Source organism: Natrix helvetica, assembly GCF_964273705.1.
Source record: "Natrix helvetica genome assembly, chromosome: Z".
Taxonomy (NCBI): Eukaryota; Metazoa; Chordata; class Lepidosauria; order Squamata; family Natricidae; genus Natrix; species Natrix helvetica.
The window spans coordinates 135,300,987-135,321,512 of NC_138554.1; the positions used below are offsets into that span (position 1 = coordinate 135,300,987).

Here is a 20,526-nt window from a genome sequence, read left to right on the forward strand (position 1 = left end):
TTTAGGGAAATCTCTGCTGTGATCCTCTGATCATCTCACATTTGTAGCAATAATTCTGAAGCTGCTTAAAAAAACAGCGGTTTTCGTTCCTCTTACCCGCATCCCTTCAAATCGAGCCAGAGCTCTTAGCGGTCGCAGAGCTCGCAATGTACGGAGAGATTTCATGGGCCCCATCTCTGATTTTCCAAGCAAAGGTGCTATAAGAGTTATCAAGGAGATCTAAAAGAGAAAGTAGGAAGATGAATTGAAAGGCATTACTATATGCTTTTAATTTACCATGCATTTTGCCTCCTCCTGTGCTAAGGGCAAACCAACTGATACTTTTCTAGGTAAAGGCAAAGGTTCCACTTGTATATATGTGCTACTCGTTCCTGACTCTAGGGGGCAGTGCTCATCTCTGTTTCAAACCCAAAGAGCCAGCACTGTCTGAAGATGTCTTTGTGGTCATGTGGCCAGCATGAGTAAATGCCGAAGGTGCACGGAACGCTGTTACCTTCCAACCAAAGGTGGTCCCTATTTTTCTACCTGCACTTTTACATGCTTTCGAACTGCTAGGTTGGCAGAAGCTGGGGCAAGTAATGGGAGCTCACTCCGTTATGTGGTGCTAGGGATTCGAACTGACCTTTCTGATCGACAAGCTCAGCATCTTAACCACTGAGCCACCGCATCCCTTAAATACTTTTCTACATAACTATTAAAAGGGGGCATCTTGAAAGGGTACAGTACGATTTGATTTTTCAAAATATGAAGAATGGTAAGGTGACCAACCGTCCTCCTTTAGGGAGGACAGTCCTTCTTTTGTAAGTTCTGTCCTCCCTTGAAAAGTGTCCTCCTACATGTCCTCCTTTTTGATATTTGAAGGCTAATCTGTTGCGCGTTATGTGAAGTATTTTATTAAACAGTTTTTAATGGTGTTTTTTTTACTTCATCGCAAGTATATTGAACAGATATTGAATCTTGTGTTGAATTTTTATCTAAAGAAATGCTAGACATTAAAATAGACAACAATTGTCTCTTTGAAGAAATTAGAAGACTGAATGTATATTTAAATTCTGAAAAATTAATACAATGGGAAAATCAACATGTTGAAATTGATAAAAGATGGGTGGATATTTTCAGCCATTTCAAAAATGAACATATTCCATGTGAACATTTATTTATACTTGTTCAATTTACGTTGTGCTGCCCTGGAACTAATGCAGCAGTTGAAAGAGTTTTTTTCAATTGCCAATGATTTTTCGACAAGTGAGAAATCGAGATTGAATGTTGATACTCTAGCTGCAGCACTTGCCGTAAAATTCAATATGAAGGATATTTCTTGTTCAGATATTTCCAATATATTGTTAGAAGATAATACATTGACAAAAAATATTAATTCAATGGAAAGTACTCATTTAAATAATAATTAACATGCATGTAAGCATAATTACAATATAAAATGTTGCAAATGTTTTATTATGCATATATCATATTTTAGTGTATTATTGTTGCAATGAATAAAATATTTCTTTTCTTTACGATATATTTTTTCCAATTTATTTGTCCTCCTTTTCATTGTAAAAAAGTTGGTCACCTTAAGAATGGACCAATGAGGTATTATCTAGTATTTCTCCAATCTTGCATTAGTTAATTTAGCATGAATATCCAGATTAGTGAGTATTCTGCTGTAGAGATAGGTGAGTTTTACACAATTTTATGAACTTTTCTTAAAAGTTCAGATTCTTAAACAAACCATTGCAGTTGTTGTGCGGTCATTAAGCAAATCCAGTTTCCCCCATTGACTTTGCTTGTCAGAAACTGGCTGGAAAGGTCACAAATGGTGATCGACTGATCCCCAAGACGTTGCAACATGGCAAATACATACTGGTTGCTAAGCACCCAAATGTTGATCGTGTGACTGTGGGGACGTTACGACAGCTCTAAGTGTAAAGACCGGTTGTAACTTTTTTCAGGGCTGTTGTAACTTGAAATGGTCACTAAACAAATGATTGTAAGTCAAGAGGCATTTGTATTCTATTACGCAGTTGATCAGCTTTTTCATTCAACTGCCTAGATCAGGGGTCTCCAACCTTGGCAACTTTAAGACTCATGGACTTCAACTCCCAGAATTCCTCAGCCAGCTTTGCTGAAGTCCACGAGTCTTAAAGTTGCCAAGCTTTGCTGGGTGATGAATTCTGGGAGTTGAAGTCCACAAGTCTTAAAGTTGCCAAGCTTTGCTGGCTGAGGAATTCTGGGAGTTGAAATCTACAAGTCTTAAAGTTGCCAGGTTTTGCTGGGTGATGAATTCTGGGAGTTGAAGTCCACATGTCTTAAAGTTGCCAAGCTTTGCTGGGTGATGAATTTTGGGAGTTGAAGTCCACAAGTCTTAAAGTTGCCAAGCTTTGCTGGCTGAGGAATTCTGGGAGTTGAAATCTACAAGTCTTAAAGTTGCCAGGTTTTGCTGGGTGATGAATTCTGGGAGTTGAAGTCCACAAGTCTTAAAGTTGCCAAGCTTTGCTGGCTGAGGAATTCTGGGAGTTGAAGTCCACAAGTCTTAAAGTTGCTGAAGTTGGAAACCCCTGGTCTAGATGACAAAATTGGTAAAAGATGTCCTAAACTCTAATTTGGTTTGGGTGGTTTCAGTGGAGAATTCAGCCAAGGGTCCCTATTAATGAACAGGTGATCAGAATTCACAGCTCTGTTCCCATCCTTCTCCTGGTGGGAATTTGGCCCCATGACCAAGAAAAGAACTGGATTTTTAGAATCCTTCTGAAAGTCAGGAGTGTTGAGGCCAATTGCTTGTCATGCAAGATCCTCCCAGAAGTTCTACAGTGGAAGAGACATGCCTCCTGGGTCCCACCAGATGGCACTCCTTCTCCTTTCTTCACTTCAGGCATCGTTTTGTACGGTACATCTTTATACATCTCCATCACTCTCAGCCGTTTAACTTTCTTCAAATTTAAGCAGTCCCGAACTTGTAAAAATCTTCCTTGCTTCTCCTCCTTTTCCTCCTCCCTCTTTCTCTTCTTCCTCCTCCCTCCCTCCTCCTTCCTCTTCCAAACTATACTGTAGGAATTTGGCACCCACCCCTCTCCTATAAAAATGAGATATTTTAGGAAATATTAAAGGGACAGAATATTTCCCCTAAAAGGGAGGCAGAAACTCATCCCCCCGCCCCCATTTTGTCAATGGGCCATTAAGGCCTGAGCCAGTCTATTCTACATAACAAAGTTCTACCTCCTTCAGGCAGAGCCATAATAGGAACCCCAAAGCCCTTTCATTCCATCATCACCCAGCAAAGGCTCAACCAAGCTTGGGACTCAGGACAGCCTGCAGAGTTGCCCCTGCATGGCCCCATGAGAGTTTGACAACCAATCAGAATATGAGCTCAAATTCAAAAGGCCAGATAGGGCATAAAACCAGGGCACTCAGCATCTCTTCCCTTTCTCCACCAGGAACTCAAACCCATGTGGTCCTGTCCATCATCAATATACCTTCTTTCCAAGCAACTTCCATGAATCCAGTGTCGTTTCCCCCTCTTGGAACTGAACCCAGAGGGACATATCTTCCAACAATACAGAGAATTCCACACAAGGCTGCATCATAGATGTGTATCAGGCCATTACAATGTGAGCGATTTTATTTCTGATCCCTTTCCATCCATCTCATGGAATTGTCTTTTTCCAGATCTGTTAGATACTTGCCCTAACTACAGTGGTTTCCACCAAGGTCCTCTGTTCCGGCGGGAACAGAGGTTTAATCCTATTGGTCGAAGGGTCTGACAGCTCCCTATAAAAGGGCTGCTGTCAGACTCAACCTTCGCGGGATTGTTTTCACTTGTTGTACTTAATAAAGAGCTGTTGTTACCATTAAGCCTGTGTGTGCCTATCCATTACCCAATCTAACACTGGTGACAAGGGTGGGATTGGAAGGCAACTAGGCGAACCGAAAAGAGCGTAGCAATCCAGCAAGTACATCCAGCCCGGAGCTCAGCACGGCTTCGATTTTTGAGTGGCAAACTCAAACCGCCTTCTGAACACAAAATGGCCATGCACGCCCCACCAATTCCGTATGACCCAGTCACTGAGCACTGGGACTTGTACATGCTACAATTTGACTGCTTCCTCGAGGCAAACGACCTCATGGGCCTTTCTGAGGGCCGCAAGAAGAACATGTTCCTGTGGTCGGGAAGTGTTCGAGACGGCGAAAGACCTCTCTGAGCCGACACCGCTACAATCAGTTGCCTGGCCCATGCTTCAGCAGACGCTAAGGACTCACTATGCGCCCAAGCCATCCAAGCACATTCGCCAGCATGAATTTAACATCAGAAACCAGAAGGGGGGCAAGTCAAGTAACGAGTACGTTACTGCACTCTGCAAGGCCGTAGCGTACAGTGAATTCCGAGACCTGGACAAGCTGATTCTGGACCTAATAATTTGCGGCGTACAGGACATTAACCTACAGAGGAGGTTACTCGCTAAATCTAACCTCACTCTACAGATCGCCTTGGACAAAGCCAGGGCATCCGAATCAACTGTCAAATCTACTGAGACTCTGCAGAACCAAAGCGCTCCACAAGACGTGCAGAAAAGTACATGCATACATTGCGAGGCTGCAGAGCCTGAGAGCTCAGAAGGTGAAGAAGATGACAGGTGCCACATGCGCAGTAGCAGCGCCCAGCCGGTGCGCAAATTCAAGCCACATCTCCTTCCTTGCACTAGCTGTGGAGGAGACCATGCCAGATCGGCTTGCCATTTCCGCAACACAAACTGCCAGCACTGCGAGCGAAAGGGGCACATCGCTAAGGTGTGGTGGAGCGAATTCCCTGCCACTACCTGGTAGCCTAGAAATGCACCAAACCACCAACAGAGGCTCAGCCAAGGGGCCTGGCAGAAGTCACCACGGCACTCAGAGGGCGACAAGAGAGTCACCCACCACACGTCAATCGGCCAAGTCCACACCAGGCGGCCACAAAAGCTGAAGGTCATAGTCCTCATCGAGGACTCTCCATGTGAGATGGAGATTGACACCGGGTCATCACTTACCATCATACCGTGGTCTACCCTGAAGCATGCTATCCCTAGCCTAACGAAGCAGCATCTTTGCACCCCTGACATCCGCCTATACGATTACCAGGGAAGCCGGGTCCCCATCGTGGGTCAAGTCATCTTCCAGGTGAAGTTCAAGCAGTTCAGCTGGAAACTCCCAGAGACAGTGGTCAGTGGCAACCTGCAGAGCCTCCTAGGGCTAGATTGGTTCCAAGCCCTGGGCCTAGAGGTGACCGGTATCAACGCCTTGAAAGATGATGGCGCTGAAGCCATCTTTAAGGAGGTCGAGGATGTCTTCGGCACCAGTCTGGGTAAGTATGTGGGGTCTCCAAATTTCCTTTAGTTTGGACCCCAGCATAGCCCCAATAAGGCTAAAGCCCAGGAGAATACCTTTTGCTCACCTCCCCAAAATCGACAGGGAAATTGACAAGCTCATAGGCCAGGGAATCCTAGAGCCGGTTGATCATGCATGCTGGGAGACCCCTGTAGTGACACCTGTCAAATCTGATGGGTCTGTCCGCATCTGCACAGATTACAAGTGCACAATAAATAAAGCGCTACAACAGAGCGCCTACCCCAGCGATGGCGAACCTTTTTTGGCTCGCGTGCCACAAGTGGGGGGAGCGCAGGGGGGTCGTGTGTGGGCATGCTGCACCCATAATGCAATGTGCGACCCCCCAGTGCACATGCGCGCACAATGCGCCCCCCATTTTTACATGCTTTTTTGCCCTCCCCAGGCTCCAGAGGCTTTATAGGAGCCTGGGGAGGGCAAAAAGAGCCTCCCCCACCCCCAGAGGCCCTCCGGAGGCTTCACGGACTGCCCGGAGGCTTCCCTGAAGCCTTCGGAACGCTTAAAACGACCCTCCGAGAAAACCGGAACTTCCGGTTTGCTCGGAGGGTCGTTTTAAGCGTTCTGAAGGCTTCAGGGACCATCCAGAGGCTTCCCTGACGCCTTCGGAGCGCTTAAAATGACCCTCCGAGCAAACCGGAAGTGACTTCCGGTTTGCTCGGAGGGTTCTTTTAAGCATTCCGAAGGCTTCAGGGAAGCCTCCGGATGGTCCCTGAAGCCTCCAGAGGGCCTCTGGGGGGGACGGGGGAGGCTCTTTTTGCCCTCCCCAGGCTCCTATAAAGCCTCTGGAGCCTGGGGAGGGCGAAAAATGGCTTTTAAAAAGGTGAACTTGTTAGATATTAACATATATAGGAGGAAGTCTCCTCTCTGGTCCGCTGCTACAGCGGGAAACAGGTATTACTCTGATTGGTCGAGAGGCGTACCCGAGTACTATAAAAGGGGAACCCTCTGACCACAGAGCAAGCTGGATCACTACTACTACTAATAAAGAGCTGTTAAGTCACTTCGTGTCCGCAGTCTGTTCTCTCGCTGCCCAGATCTAACATTGGCGACGAAGGTGGGATTGAGAGACAGATAGGACGAAGAACGCTACCTCCAGAATCTCCGGTTTTGATCCAGCCCAGGAATTCGGCAGAAATTCCGGCAGCCATCTCAAGCCACCGCAGCGCGGCAAATTCAAACGAGAGAAGATGGCGATGCATGCTCCCCCCGCTCCATTCGACCCAGAGAATGACGAATGGGAAGCCTTCATGATTCGTTTCGAGTGTTTTCTCGAAGCGAATGAATACACGGGAATCACCGACGCCCGGAAGAAAAACATTTTCCTCGGCTACTGCGGAAAAGAAGTATTCAACACGGCCAGAGACCTCACCGCGCCTACTCCAATACAGGCAGTATCATGGGCGGCGTTGCAACAGGCTCTACAGACTCATTACGCGCCAAAACCTTCCCACCATGTTTGCCGCCAAGCGTTCAACACGAGGAACCAGAAGGCGGGAGAATCTATCAACCAATATGTTGCAGCCCTACGTAAAGCAGCCACACATTGTGGATTCAGAGACCTGGATGAGCAGATTATGGATCGACTCGTTAGCGGGCTGAGAGACATTTCCCTACAAAAGCGGCTGTTAGCAAAAACCAATTTAAGCCTACAGATTGTACTCGAGGAGGCAAGAGCTTCAGAAGCAGCAGACAGATCAGCGGAGACAATTCAACGCGGGTTCAACACTGGCCAGCCAGCGTCAAGACACACCAAAGTTCACTACGAGGACACAAGCCCCGACTACGAGGATCCTGAGTTCGAGGACAGTCACCTGATGCGGAGCAGTCACGTGAGGCCTGGGGGGAGACCCGGATTCCGTTTGCCGCCCTGCGCAAGCTGCGGAGGGAATCACGCCAGGTCTACTTGTAGGTTCAGGAACGTTGTTTGTTCGCACTGCAACAAACTTGGGCACATCGCACGAGTGTGCCGGAGCAAAGTCCCTGCCTCACGGCAGCCACCCATGTACCGCCAACAGAAGCCCAACCCAGGGGCTTGGCGAAACCAAAAAGGGCGCCCAGAGAGAAATCCACAACCAGACCGAGCTGCAGGCCTTCCTCGGACTACTTAACTTCTACAGCGTTTTTCTGAGACAGAAGGCGACCGTTGCTGAGCCGCTACATCGACTACTCCAGCGAAACGCACCATGGAGATGGGGACGATCTGAAGCAGCAGCTTTTGCCGGGGTAAAGCGCCTGCTCACCACTGACTCGCTGTTAGTCCAATACAGCCAGACACTACCGCTAGTATTGACCTGCGACGCATCACCTTTTGGAGTCGGCGCAGTCCTTAGCCACAGGATGCCAGACGGAAAAGAAGCACCCATCGCGTTCTATTCTAGAACTCTTTCATCGGCCGAGAGGAACTACAGCCAGATGGACAGGGAAGCGTTAGCTGCTGTAGCTGGAGTAAAACGTTTCCATGAATACCTCTACGGCCGCGATTTTGAACTAATTACTGATCACAAACCGCTGTTGGGACTTTTGGCGGGAAACCGCCCCACCCCGGTCTCCCTTTCTCCACGCATGACCAGGTGGACTGTTTTCCTGGCTGCGTACTCCTACAAGTTAATTCATCGACCGGGCTCCACTCTAGGACACGCAGACGCACTCAGCCGTTGCCCACTACCGGACCTTTTGCCAGACCCCACTCCCGAAGTACCGGTGTTGCTCATTGACTGTTTGGACTCAGGACCGGTTTCTTCCTGCGACGTTGCAAGGTTCTCCTCTAAAGACAGTTTAATAAAGCAAGTTCAAACTTGGGTTTGGAGGGGGTGGCCGAAGGGAAACGTGGGCCCAGAATTCAAAGTGTTCTGGTCAAAACGGGACGAACTCTCAGTGTTACAATGTTGTTTATTGTGGGGGGACCGAGTTGTTATTCCTTATGCTTTACAAAAAAATGTGTTAGATGCATTACATGTCGGGCATCCGGGGATCGTTAGAATGAAGGCTTTAGCGAGAAGTTACGTTTGGTGGCCAAACATGGACAAAGAGATAGAGGAGTGGGTGGCCACTTGCGATCCATGCCAAGAATCGAGACCAGCACCCCCGGAAGCACCCGCCACGGAATGGGAAAAGCCGAAAGCACCCTGGTCGAGAATACACATCGACTTCGCAGGGCCAGTTCAAGGTCAGACTTTCCTTATAGTTGTGGATGCATATTCCAAATGGCTAGAGGTAGTCCTAATGACTTCAACCACGGCAGAGGCAGTCATTAAGGTTCTACGGCGACTTTTCGCCACTCATGGCCTGCCCGACCTCCTAGTCTCCGATAACGGGCTCCAATTCACGGCCATGCATTTCGAAACGTTTTTAGCAGGTCAGGGAATTCGGCATGCCCTCGTCGCGCCATTCCATCCGGCATCAAACGGACAGGCGGAGAGAATGGTGCGATTCGCAAAAGAGGCCCTCACTAGGATGGGTCCAGGTGATTGGCAAACACGCATTGACCATTACCTCTTAATTCAGCATATTACCCCAAGCGCAACGACGGGTAGGAGCCCCGCTGAACTACTCATGGGCCGCCGTCTACGGTCTCACCTGGACCGTCTTCACCCAAATTACTCTGCCACAGCTCCCCCAGACTCCACAAGCAAAATTCGGTCTTTCAGCATAGCGGATTCAGTATACGCCCACAACTATGCAGGGGGAACATTGTGGATGCCGGCCAAGGTCATTGGCATCACGGGTCCACGATCGTATCTGCTGGAGCTGGAAGATGGGCGGAACTGGAAAAGGCACATCGATGAACTTCGGGGTCGCCTAGCACATTCAGACCTTCGAACCGAAGACGAGAGTTTCCAGCCAACGGAAAGTCAGCCGCTCAAGAGCCCCGTCATAGAGAACTACGACACCTGCGAACCCAGGTCGGAACAAGAGAGCGAGCACGAAGCAGAGCAAACCCCAGACAACGCAACCGAGCAGACTCCGGAACGCCCTAGCAACGAAGGCACAAAACCTCCCGAACGTGAAACAGGAAAAGCACCTGATCCTGCAACCACTTCTAACCAACCCGAACTACGACGCTCCTCCCGAGCAAGACAAACACCAACGTATCTAAAGGACTATGTTACTAACCGCAACGTTCCGTCTAGGAGGGAGGGGTGTTAGATATTAACATATATAGGAGGAAGTCTCCTCTCTGGTCCGCTGCTACAGCGGGAAACAGGTATTACTCTGATTGGTCGAGAGGCGTACCCGAGTACTATAAAAGGGGAACCCTCCGACCACAGAGCAAGCTGGATCACTACTACTACTAATAAAGAGCTGTTAAGTCACTTCGTGTCCACAGTCTGTTCTCTCGCTGCCCAGATCTAACATAACTCATCTGGCCAGCACGCGCATGCACGCTGGCCAGCTGACAGGGCAGCGCCTCGCTTGCCCTGACAAATGGCTCCGCGTGCCACCTGTGGCATGCGTGCCATAGGTTCGCCATCACTGGCCTACCCTGTACCCATTATACAGCACCTACTTCATTTATTAGGCCCTGGAAAAATTTGCGCTAAATTGGACATGGCACAGGCATACCAACAATTGCCCGTAGATGGTGCTACGGCAGAGGCCGAAACCATTGTGACTCACAGGGTTGCATTCAAATGTCACCGCCTGCAATTCGGCGTTAGTATCGCCCCTGGACTGTTCCAAAGCGTCATGGAATGGCTTTTGGAGGGGATTCCAGGAGTCGTCCCCTATTTCAATGACATCTTGGTATCGGCTGCAAACGAGGCACAACTTTTAAAATGTGTACGAATAGTTTTGGCTCGAATTAGAGACAAAGGCCTCCGTCTAAAAAAAGAGAAATGCCAAATTAACGTGCCACGGGTTGAATTCCTAGGGTACCTAATCAACAGCTCTGGGATTCACCCAACCACACAAAAATTCAAAGCAATTCAGGATGCCCCCACACTTTGCAATCAAACTGAGCTGCAGACATTTCTCGGGCTCCTTAATTTCTACAGCGTCTTTCTTAAACAGAAAGCCACCATTGCTGAGCCCTTACACCGTCTCCTGGCTAAGAACGTGAAGTGGTCCTGGAGCCGAGGCTGCCGCATTTGCCGCAGTAAAATGACTCCTGTTGGTGGATTCCTTCCTGGGACAGTACAGCCAGACCCTGCCATTGGTGCTGACCTGCGACGCTTCCCCATTTGCCATCGGCGCCGTCCTCAGCCACTGCATGCCCAATGGAACCGAAGCCCCTATTGCATTTTACTCCAGGATCTTGTCCACCTCAGAGCAGAACTACAGCCAGCTGGACCATGAGACTTTGGCTGCAGTGGCCAGAGTAAAGAGGTTCCACGAGTATCTTTATGGCCGGGACTTCAAACTGGTTACAGACCACAAACTGTTGTTGGGCGTACTGGCTGGGGACTGACCTACCCCAGTATCATTATCACCCCGCATGACCAGATGGACTATCTTCCTAGCTGCCTACTCCTACCATCTCATCCACCGACCAGGCTCCACTTTGGGGCATGCTGATGCTCTCAGGCGCTGCCCCTGCCTGAACATCTCATTGACCCTACCCCCGAGATGCCAGTCCTCTTCATTGACTGACTTGAGACTGGGCCTGTCTCGTCCAGTGACTTTGCCTGTCACTCTGCAAAGGACTCCGCCATCAAGCAAATTTTGAATTGGGTGTGGAGGGGGTGGCCCAAGGGGCCTGTTGGGGCTGATTTCAAAATGTATTTTGCCAAACGCGATGAGTTATTGGTTGTAAATGGCTGTTTACCATGGGGGGAACCGGGTTGTTGTTCCACCCAAACTGTGCATTGCAGTATTAGAGGATTTACATGTAGGGCATCCTGGAATTGTCAGGATGAAGTCTTTGGCTAGGAGTTACGTGTGGTGGCCTAACATGGACAGGGAGATCGAAGAATGGGTGGCTACCTGCACACCATGCCAGGTGTCCAGACCAGCTCCCCCACAAGCGCCCGCTAAGGAGTGGGAGCGACCTCAAGCACCATGGTCTAGGGTGCACATTGACTTTGCTGGCCCAGTTCACGGCCAGATATTTCTCGTACTTGTGGATGCCTATTCGAAATGGTTAGAGGTAGTCCTGATGACCTCCACTATGGCAGAAGTGGTCATCAAGGTGCTGCAGAGACTTTTCTCCACGCACGGCCTGCCCGACGTCTTGGTCTCTGACAATGGGCCCCAATTCACGGCTATGCAATTTGAGATCTTCCTAGCAGTTCAGGGAATCAGGCATGCTCTGGTCGCGCCATTCCATCTGGCCTCCAATGGTCAGATGGAGAGAATGGTGAGATCTGCAAAAGAGGCCCTCTCTAGGATGGGTCAGGAGATTGTCAAACATGGGTTGACCACTAAGACCACCACTCCTGAAGCTAGGATTGGAGCTGCTGGAGAGAAGGAGGGGGTGAGTCACAAGACAAAGACACTGAGGTGGGGACCCTTAAACTCCATATCATTTGAAGCTTCCTGAAGCTAGGATTGGAGCTGCTGGAGCTTCCTGAAGCTAGGATTGGAGCTGCTGGAGAGAAGGAGGGGGTGAGTCACAAGACAAAGACACTGAGGTGGGGGCCCTTAAACTCCATATCATTTGAACCTTCCTGAAGCTAGGATTGGAGCTGCTGGAGAGAAGGAGGGGGTGAGTCACAAGACAAAGACACTGAGGTGGGGGCCCTTAAACTCCATATCATTTGAAGCTTCCTGAAGCTAGGATTGGAGCTGCTGGAGAGAAGGAGGGGGTGAGTCACAAGACAAAGACACTGAGGTGGGGGCCCTTAAACTCCATATCATTTGAAGCTTCCTGAAGCTAGGATTGGAGCTGCTGGAGAGAAGGAGGGGGTGAGTCACAAGACAAAGACACTGAGGTGGGGACCCTTAAACTCCATATCATTTGAAGCTTCCTGAAGCTAGGATTGGAGCTGCTGGAGAGAAGGAGGGGGTGAGTCACAAGACAAAGACACTGAGGTGGGGGCCCTTAAACTCCATATCATTTGAAGCTTCCTGAAGCTAGGATTGGAGCTGCTGGAGAGAAGGAGGGGGTGAGTCACAAGACAAAGACACTGAGGTGGGGGCCCTTAAACTCCATATCATTTGAAGCTTCCTGAAGCTAGGATTGGAGCTGCTGGAGAGAAGGAGGGGGTGAGTCACAAGACAAAGACACTGAGGTGGGGGCCCTTAAACTCCATATCATTTGAACCTTCCTGAAGCTAGGATTGGAGCTGCTGGAGAGAAGGAGGGGGTGAGTCACAAGACAAAGACACTGAGGTGGGGGCCCTTAAACTCCATATCATTTGAACCTTCCTGAAGCTAGGATTGGAGCTGCTGGAGAGAAGGAGGGGGTGAGTCACAAGACAAAGACACTGAGGTGGGGACCCTTAAACTCCATATCATTTGAAGCTTCCTGAAGCTAGGATTGGAGCTGCTGGAGAGAAGGAGGGGGTGAGTCACAAGACAAAGACACTGAGGTGGGGGCCCTTAAACTCCATATCATTTGAACCTTCCTGAAGCTAGGATTGGAGCTGCTGGAGAGAAGGAGGGGGTGAGTCACAAGACAAAGACACTGAGGTGGGGGCCCTTAAACTCCATATCATTTGAAGCTTCCTGAAGCTAGGATTGGAGCTGCTGGAGAGAAGGAGGGGGTGAGTCACAAGACAAAGACACTGAGGTGGGGGCCCTTAAACTCCATATCATTTGAACCTTCCTGAAGCTAGGATTGGAGCTGCTGGAGAGAAGGAGGGGGTGAGTCACAAGACAAAGACACTGAGGTGGGGGCCCTTAAACTCCATATCATTTGAAGCTTCCTGAAGCTAGGATTGGAGCTGCTGGAGAGAAGGAGGGGGTGAGTCACAAGACAAAGACACTGAGGTGGGGGCCCTTAAACTCCATATCATTTGAACCTTCCTGAAGCTAGGATTGGAGTTGCTGGAGAGAAGGAGGGGGTGAGTCACAAGACAAAGACACTGAGGTGGGGACCCTTAAACTCCATATCATTTGAAGCTTCCTGAAGCTAGGATTGGAGCTGCTGGAGAGAAGGAGGGGGTGAGTCACAAGACAAAGACACTGAGGTGGGGACCCTTAAACTCCATATCATTTGAAGCTTCCTGAAGCTAGGATTGGAGCTGCTGGAGAGAAGGAGGGGGTGAGTCACAAGACAAAGACACTGAGGTGGGGGCCCTTAAACTCCATATCATTTGAAGCTTCCTGAAGCTAGGATTGGAGCTGCTGGAGAGAAGGAGGGGGTGAGTCACAAGACAAAGACACTGAGGTGGGGACCCTTAAACTCCATATCATTTGAAGCTTCCTGAAGCTAGGATTGGAGCTGCTGGAGAGAAGGAGGGGGTGAGTCACAAGACAAAGACACTGAGGTGGGGGCCCTTAAACTCCATATCATTTGAAGCTTCCTGAAGCTAGGATTGGAGCTGCTGGAGAGAAGGAGGGGGTGAGTCACAAGACAAAGACACTGAGGTGGGGGCCCTTAAACTCCATATCATTTGAACCTTCCTGAAGCTAGGATTGGAGCTGCTGGAGAGAAGGAGGGGGTGAGTCACAAGACAAAGACACTGAGGTGGGGACCCTTAAACTCCATATCATTTGAAGCTTCCTGAAGCTAGGATTGGAGCTGCTGGAGAGAAGGAGGGGGTGAGTCACAAGACAAAGACACTGAGGTGGGGGCCCTTAAACTCCATATCATTTGAACCTTCCTGAAGCTAGGATTGGAGCTGCTGGAGAGAAGGAGGGGGTGAGTCACAAGACAAAGACACTGAGGTGGGGACCCTTAAACTCCATATCATTTGAAGCTTCCTGAAGCTAGGATTGGAGCTGCTGGAGAGAAGGAGGGGGTGAGTCACAAGACAAAGACACTGAGGTGGGGACCCTTAAACTCCATATCATTTGAAGCTTCCTGAAGCTAGGATTGGAGCTGCTGGAGAGAAGGAGGGGGTGAGTCACAAGACAAAGACACTGAGGTGGGGACCCTTAAACTCCATATCATTTGAAGCTTCCTGAAGCTAGGATTGGAGCTGCTGGAGAGAAGGAGGGGGTGAGTCACAAGACAAAGACACTGAGGTGGGGGCTCTTAAACTCCATATCATTTGAACCTTCCTGAAGCTAGGATTGGAGCTGCTGGAGAGAAGGAGGGGGTGAGTCACAAGACAAAGACACTGAGGTGGGGGCCCTTAAACTCCATATCATTTGAACCTTCCTGAAGCTAGGATTGGAGCTGCTGGAGAGAAGGAGGGGGTGAGTCACAAGACAAAGACACTGAGGTGGGGACCCTTAAACTCCATATCATTTGAAGCTTCCTGAAGCTAGGATTGGAGCTGCTGGAGAGAAGGAGGGGGTGAGTCACAAGACAAAGACACTGAGGTGGGGGCCCTTAAACTCCATATCATTTGAACCTTCCTGAAGCTAGGATTGGAGCTGCTGGAGAGAAGGAGGGGGTGAGTCACAAGACAAAGACACTGAGGTGGGGACCCTTAAACTCCATATCATTTGAAGCTTCCTGAAGCTAGGATTGGAGCTGCTGGAGAGAAGGAGGGGGTGAGTCACAAGACAAAGACACTGAGGTGGGGACCCTTAAACTCCATATCATTTGAAGCTTCCTGAAGCTAGGATTGGAGCTGCTGGAGAGAAGGAGGGGGTGAGTCACAAGACAAAGACACTGAGGTGGGGACCCTTAAACTCCATATCATTTGAAGCTTCCTGAAGCTAGGATTGGAGCTGCTGGAGAGAAGGAGGGGGTGAGTCACAAGACAAAGACACTGAGGTGGGGACCCTTAAACTCCATATCATTTGAAGCTTCCTGAAGCTAGGATTGGAGCTGCTGGAGAGAAGGAGGGGGTGAGTCACAAGACAAAGACACTGAGGTGGGGGCCCTTAAACTCCATATCATTTGAAGCTTCCTGAAGCTAGGATTGGAGCTGCTGGAGAGAAGGAGGGGGTGAGTCACAAGACAAAGACACTGAGGTGGGGGCCCTTAAACTCCATATCATTTGAACCTTCCTGAAGCTAGGATTGGAGCTGCTGGAGAGAAGGAGGGGGTGAGTCACAAGACAAAGACACTGAGGTGGGGGCCCTTAAACTCCATATCATTTGAAGCTTCCTGAAGCTAGGATTGGAGCTGCTGGAGAGAAGGAGGGGGTGAGTCACAAGACAAAGACACTGAGGTGGGGACCCTTAAACTCCATATCATTTGAAGCTTCCTGAAGCTAGGATTGGAGCTGCTGGAGAGAAGGAGGGGGTGAGTCACAAGACAAAGACACTGAGGTGGGGACCCTTAAACTCCATATCATTTGAAGCTTCCTGAAGCTAGGATTGGAGCTGCTGGAGAGAAGGAGGGGGTGAGTCACAAGACAAAGACACTGAGGTGGGGACCCTTAAACTCCATATCATTTGAAGCTTCCTGAAGCTAGGATTGGAGCTGCTGGAGAGAAGGAGGGGGTGAGTCACAAGACAAAGACACTGAGGTGGGGACCCTTAAACTCCATATCATTTGAACCTTCCTGAAGCTAGGATTGGAGCTGCTGGAGAGAAGGAGGGGGTGAGTCACAAGACAAAGACACTGAGGTGGGGGCCCTTAAACTCCATATCATTTGAAGGTTCCTGAAGCTAGGATTGGAGCTGCTGGAGAGAAGGAGGGGGTGAGTCACAAGACAAAGACACTGAGGTGGGGACCCTTAAACTCCATATCATTTGAAGCTTCCTGAAGCTAGGATTGGAGCTGCTGGAGAGAAGGAGGGGGTGAGTCACAAGACAAAGACACTGAGGTGGGGCCCCTTAAACTCCATATCATTTGAAGCTTCCTGAAGCTAGGATTGGAGCTGCTGGAGAGAAGGAGGGGGTGAGTCACAAGACAAAGACACTGAGGTGGGGGCCCTTAAACTCCATATCATTTGAAGCTTCCTGAAGCTAGGATTGGAGCTGCTGGAGAGAAGGAGGGGGTGAGTCACAAGACAAAGACACTGAGGTGGGGGCCCTTAAACTCCATATCATTTGAAGCTTCCTGAAGCTAGGATTGGAGCTGCTGGAGAGAAGGAGGGGGTGAGTCACAAGACAAAGACACTGAGGTGGGGACCCTTAAACTCCATATCATTTGAAGCTTCCTGAAGCTAGGATTGGAGCTGCTGGAGAGAAGGAGGGGGTGAGTCACAAGACAAAGACACTGAGGTGGGGGCCCTAAAACTCCATATCATTTGAAGCTTCCTGAAGCTAGGATTGGAGCTGCTGGAGAGAAGGAGGGGGTGAGTCACAAGACAAAGACACTGAGGTGGGGGCCCTTAAACTCCATATCATTTGAACCTTCCTGAAGCTAGGATTGGAGCTGCTGGAGAGAAGGAGGGGGTGAGTCACAAGACAAAGACACTGAGGTGGGGACCCTTAAACTCCATATCATTTGAAGCTTCCTGAAGCTAGGATTGGAGCTGCTGGAGAGAAGGAGGGGGTGAGTCACAAGACAAAGACACTGAGGTGGGGGCCCTTAAACTCCATATCATTTGAACCTTCCTGAAGCTAGGATTGGAGCTGCTGGAGAGAAGGAGGGGGTGAGTCACAAGACAAAGACACTGAGGTGGGGACCCTTAAACTCCATATCATTTGAAGCTTCCTGAAGCTAGGATTGGAGCTGCTGGAGAGAAGGAGGGGGTGAGTCACAAGACAAAGACACTGAGGTGGGGACCCTTAAACTCCATATCATTTGAAGCTTCCTGAAGCTAGGATTGGAGCTGCTGGAGAGAAGGAGGGGGTGAGTCACAAGACAAAGACACTGAGGTGGGGACCCTTAAACTCCATATCATTTGAAGCTTCCTGAAGCTAGGATTGGAGCTGCTGGAGAGAAGGAGGGGGTGAGTCACAAGACAAAGACACTGAGGTGGGGACCCTTAAACTCCATATCATTTGAACCTTCCTGAAGCTAGGATTGGAGCTGCTGGAGAGAAGGAGGGGGTGAGTCACAAGACAAAGACACTGAGGTGGGGGCCCTTAAACTCCATATCATTTGAAGCCTTCCTGAAGCTAGGATTGGAGCTGCTGGAGAGAAGGAGGGGGTGAGTCACAAGACAAAGACACTGAGGTGGGGACCCTTAAACTCCATATCATTTGAAGCTTCCTGAAGCTAGGATTGGAGCTGCTGGAGAGAAGGAGGGGGTGAGTCACAAGACAAAGACACTGAGGTGGGGACCCTTAAACTCCATATCATTTGAAGCTTCCTGAAGCTAGGATTGGAGCTGCTGGAGAGAAGGAGGGGGTGAGTCACAAGACAAAGACACTGAGGTGGGGACCCTTAAACTCCATATCATTTGAAGCTTCCTGAAGCTAGGATTGGAGCTGCTGGAGAGAAGGAGGGGGTGAGTCACAAGACAAAGACACTGAGGTGGGGACCCTTAAACTCCATATCATTTGAAGCTTCCTGAAGCTAGGATTGGAGCTGCTGGAGAGAAGGAGGGGGTGAGTCACAAGACAAAGACACTGAGGTGGGGACCCTTAAACTCCATATCATTTGAAGCTTCCTGAAGCTAGGATTGGAGCTGCTGGAGAGAAGGAGGGGGTGAGTCACAAGACAAAGACACTGAGGTGGGGGCCCTTAAACTCCATATCATTTGAAGCCTTCCTGAAGCTAGGATTGGAGCTGCTGGAGAGAAGGAGGGGGTGAGTCACAAGACAAAGACACTGAGGTGGGGGCCCTTAAACTCCATATCATTTGAAGCTTCCTGAAGCTAGGATTGGAGCTGCTGGAGAGAAGGAGGGGGTGAGTCACAAGACAAAGACACTGAGGTGGGGGCCCTTAAACTCCATATCATTTGAAGCTTCCTGAAGCTAGGATTGGAGCTGCTGGAGAGAAGGAGGGGGTGAGTCACAAGACAAAGACACTGAGGTGGGGACCCTTAAACTCCATATCATTTGAAGCTTCCTGAAGCTAGGATTGGAGCTGCTGGAGAGAAGGAGGGGGTGAGTCACAAGACAAAGACACTGAGGTGGGGGCCCTTAAACTCCATATCATTTGAAGCTTCCTGAAGCTAGGATTGGAGCTGCTGGAGAGAAGGAGGGGGTGAGTCACAAGACAAAGACACTGAGGTGGGGGCCCTTAAACTCCATATCATTTGAACCTTCCTGAAGCTAGGATTGGAGCTGCTGGAGAGAAGGAGGGGGTGAGTCACAAGACAAAGACACTGAGGTGGGGACCCTTAAACTCCATATCATTTGAACCTTCCTGAAGCTAGGATTGGAGCTGCTGGAGAGAAGGAGGGGGTGAGTCACAAGACAAAGACACTGAGGTGGGGGCCCTTAAACTCCATATCATTTGAAGCTTCCTGAAGCTAGGATTGGAGCTGCTGGAGAGAAGGAGGGGGTGAGTCACAAGACAAAGACACTGAGGTGGGGACCCTTAAACTCCATATCATTTGAAGCTTCCTGAAGCTAGGATTGGAGCTGCTGGAGAGAAGGAGGGGGTGAGTCACAAGACAAAGACACTGAGGTGGGGACCCTTAAACTCCATATCATTTGAAGCTTCCTGAAGCTAGGATTGGAGCTGCTGGAGAGAAGGAGGGGGTGAGTCACAAGACAAAGACACTGAGGTGGGGACCCTTAAACTCCATATCATTTGAAGCTTCCTGAAGCTAGGATTGGAGCTGCTGGAGAGAAGGAGGGGGTGAGTCACAAGACAAAGACACTGAGGTGGGGGCCCTTAAACTCCATATCATTTGAAGCTTCCTGAAGCTAGGATTGGAGCTGCTGGAGAGAAGGAGGGGGTGAGTCACAAGACAAAGACACTGAGGTGGGGGCCCTTAAACTCCATATCATTTGAAGCTTCCTGAAGCTAGGATTGGAGCTGCTGGAGAGAAGGAGGGGGTGAGTCACAAGACAAAGACACTGAGGTGGGGGCCCTTAAACTCCATATCATTTGAAGCTTCCTGAAGCTAGGATTGGAGCTGCTGGAGAGAAGGAGGGGGTGAGTCACAAGACAAAGACACTGAGGTGGGGGCCCTTAAACTCCATATCATTTGAAGCTTCCTGAAGCTAGGATTGGAGCTGCTGGAGAGAAGGAGGGGGTGAGTCACAAGACAAAGACACTGAGGTGGGGACCCTTAAACTCCATATCATTTGAAGCTTCCTGAAGCTAGGATTGGAGCTGCTGGAGAGAAGGAGGGGGTGAGTCACAAGACAAAGACACTGAGGTGGGGGCCCTTAAACTCCATATCATTTGAAGCTTCCTGAAGCTAGGATTGGAGCTGCTGGAGAGAAGGAGGGGGTGAGTCACAAGACAAAGACACTGAGGTGGGGGCCCTTAAACTCCATATCATTTGAAGCTTCCTGAAGCTAGGATTGGAGCTGCTGGAGAGAAGGAGGGGGTGAGTCACAAGACAAAGACACTGAGGTGGGGACCCTTAAACTCCATATCATTTGAAGCTTCCTGAAGCTAGGATTGGAGCTGCTGGAGAGAAGGAGGGGGTGAGTCACAAGACAAAGACACTGAGGTGGGGGCCCTTAAACTCCATATCATTTGAACCTTCCTGAAGCTAGGATTGGAGCTGCTGGAGAGAAGGAGGGGGTGAGTCACAAGACAAAGACACTGAGGTGGGGACCCTTAAACTCCATATCATTTGAAGCTTCCTGAAGCTAGGATTGGAGCTGCTGGAGAGAAGGAGGGGGTGAGTCACAAGACAAAGACACTGAGGTGGGGACCCTTAAACTCCATATCATTTGAAGCTTCCTGAAGCTAGGATTGGAGCTGCTGGAGAGAAGGAGGGGGTGAGTCACAAGACAAAGACACTGAGGTGGGGACCCTTAAACTCCATATCATTTGAAGCTTCCTGAAGCTAGGATTGGAGCTGCTGGAGAGAAGGAGGGGGTGAGTCACAAGACAAAGACACTGAGGTGGGGACCCTTAAACTCCATATCATTTGAACCTTCCTGAAGCTAGGATTGGAGCTGCTGGAGAGAAGGAGGGGGTGAGTCACAAGACAAAGACACTGAGGTGGGGGCCCTTAAACTCCATATCATTTGAACCTTCCTGAAGCTAGGATTGGAGCTGCTGGAGAGAAGGAGGGGGTGAGTCACAAGACAAAGACACTGAGGTGGGGACCCTTAAACTCCATATCATTTGAAGCTTCCTGAAGCTAGGATTGGAGCTGCTGGAGAGAAGGAGGGGGT

General features: G+C 49.7%; 1 protein-coding gene across 1 annotated transcript in view; it reads right to left on the minus strand.

Annotated features, from left to right (window-relative positions):
• Positions 1 to 20,526, minus strand: part of LOC309401155 (sodium channel protein type 5 subunit alpha-like) — a 97,929-nt gene that overhangs the window by 19,788 nt on the left and 57,615 nt on the right. The window contains exon 19 of the mRNA XM_081970180.1: positions 97 to 219. Coding sequence (XP_081826306.1) covers positions 97 to 219 — 123 coding nt within the window. The remainder of the gene's footprint in view (positions 1 to 96; positions 220 to 20,526) is intronic.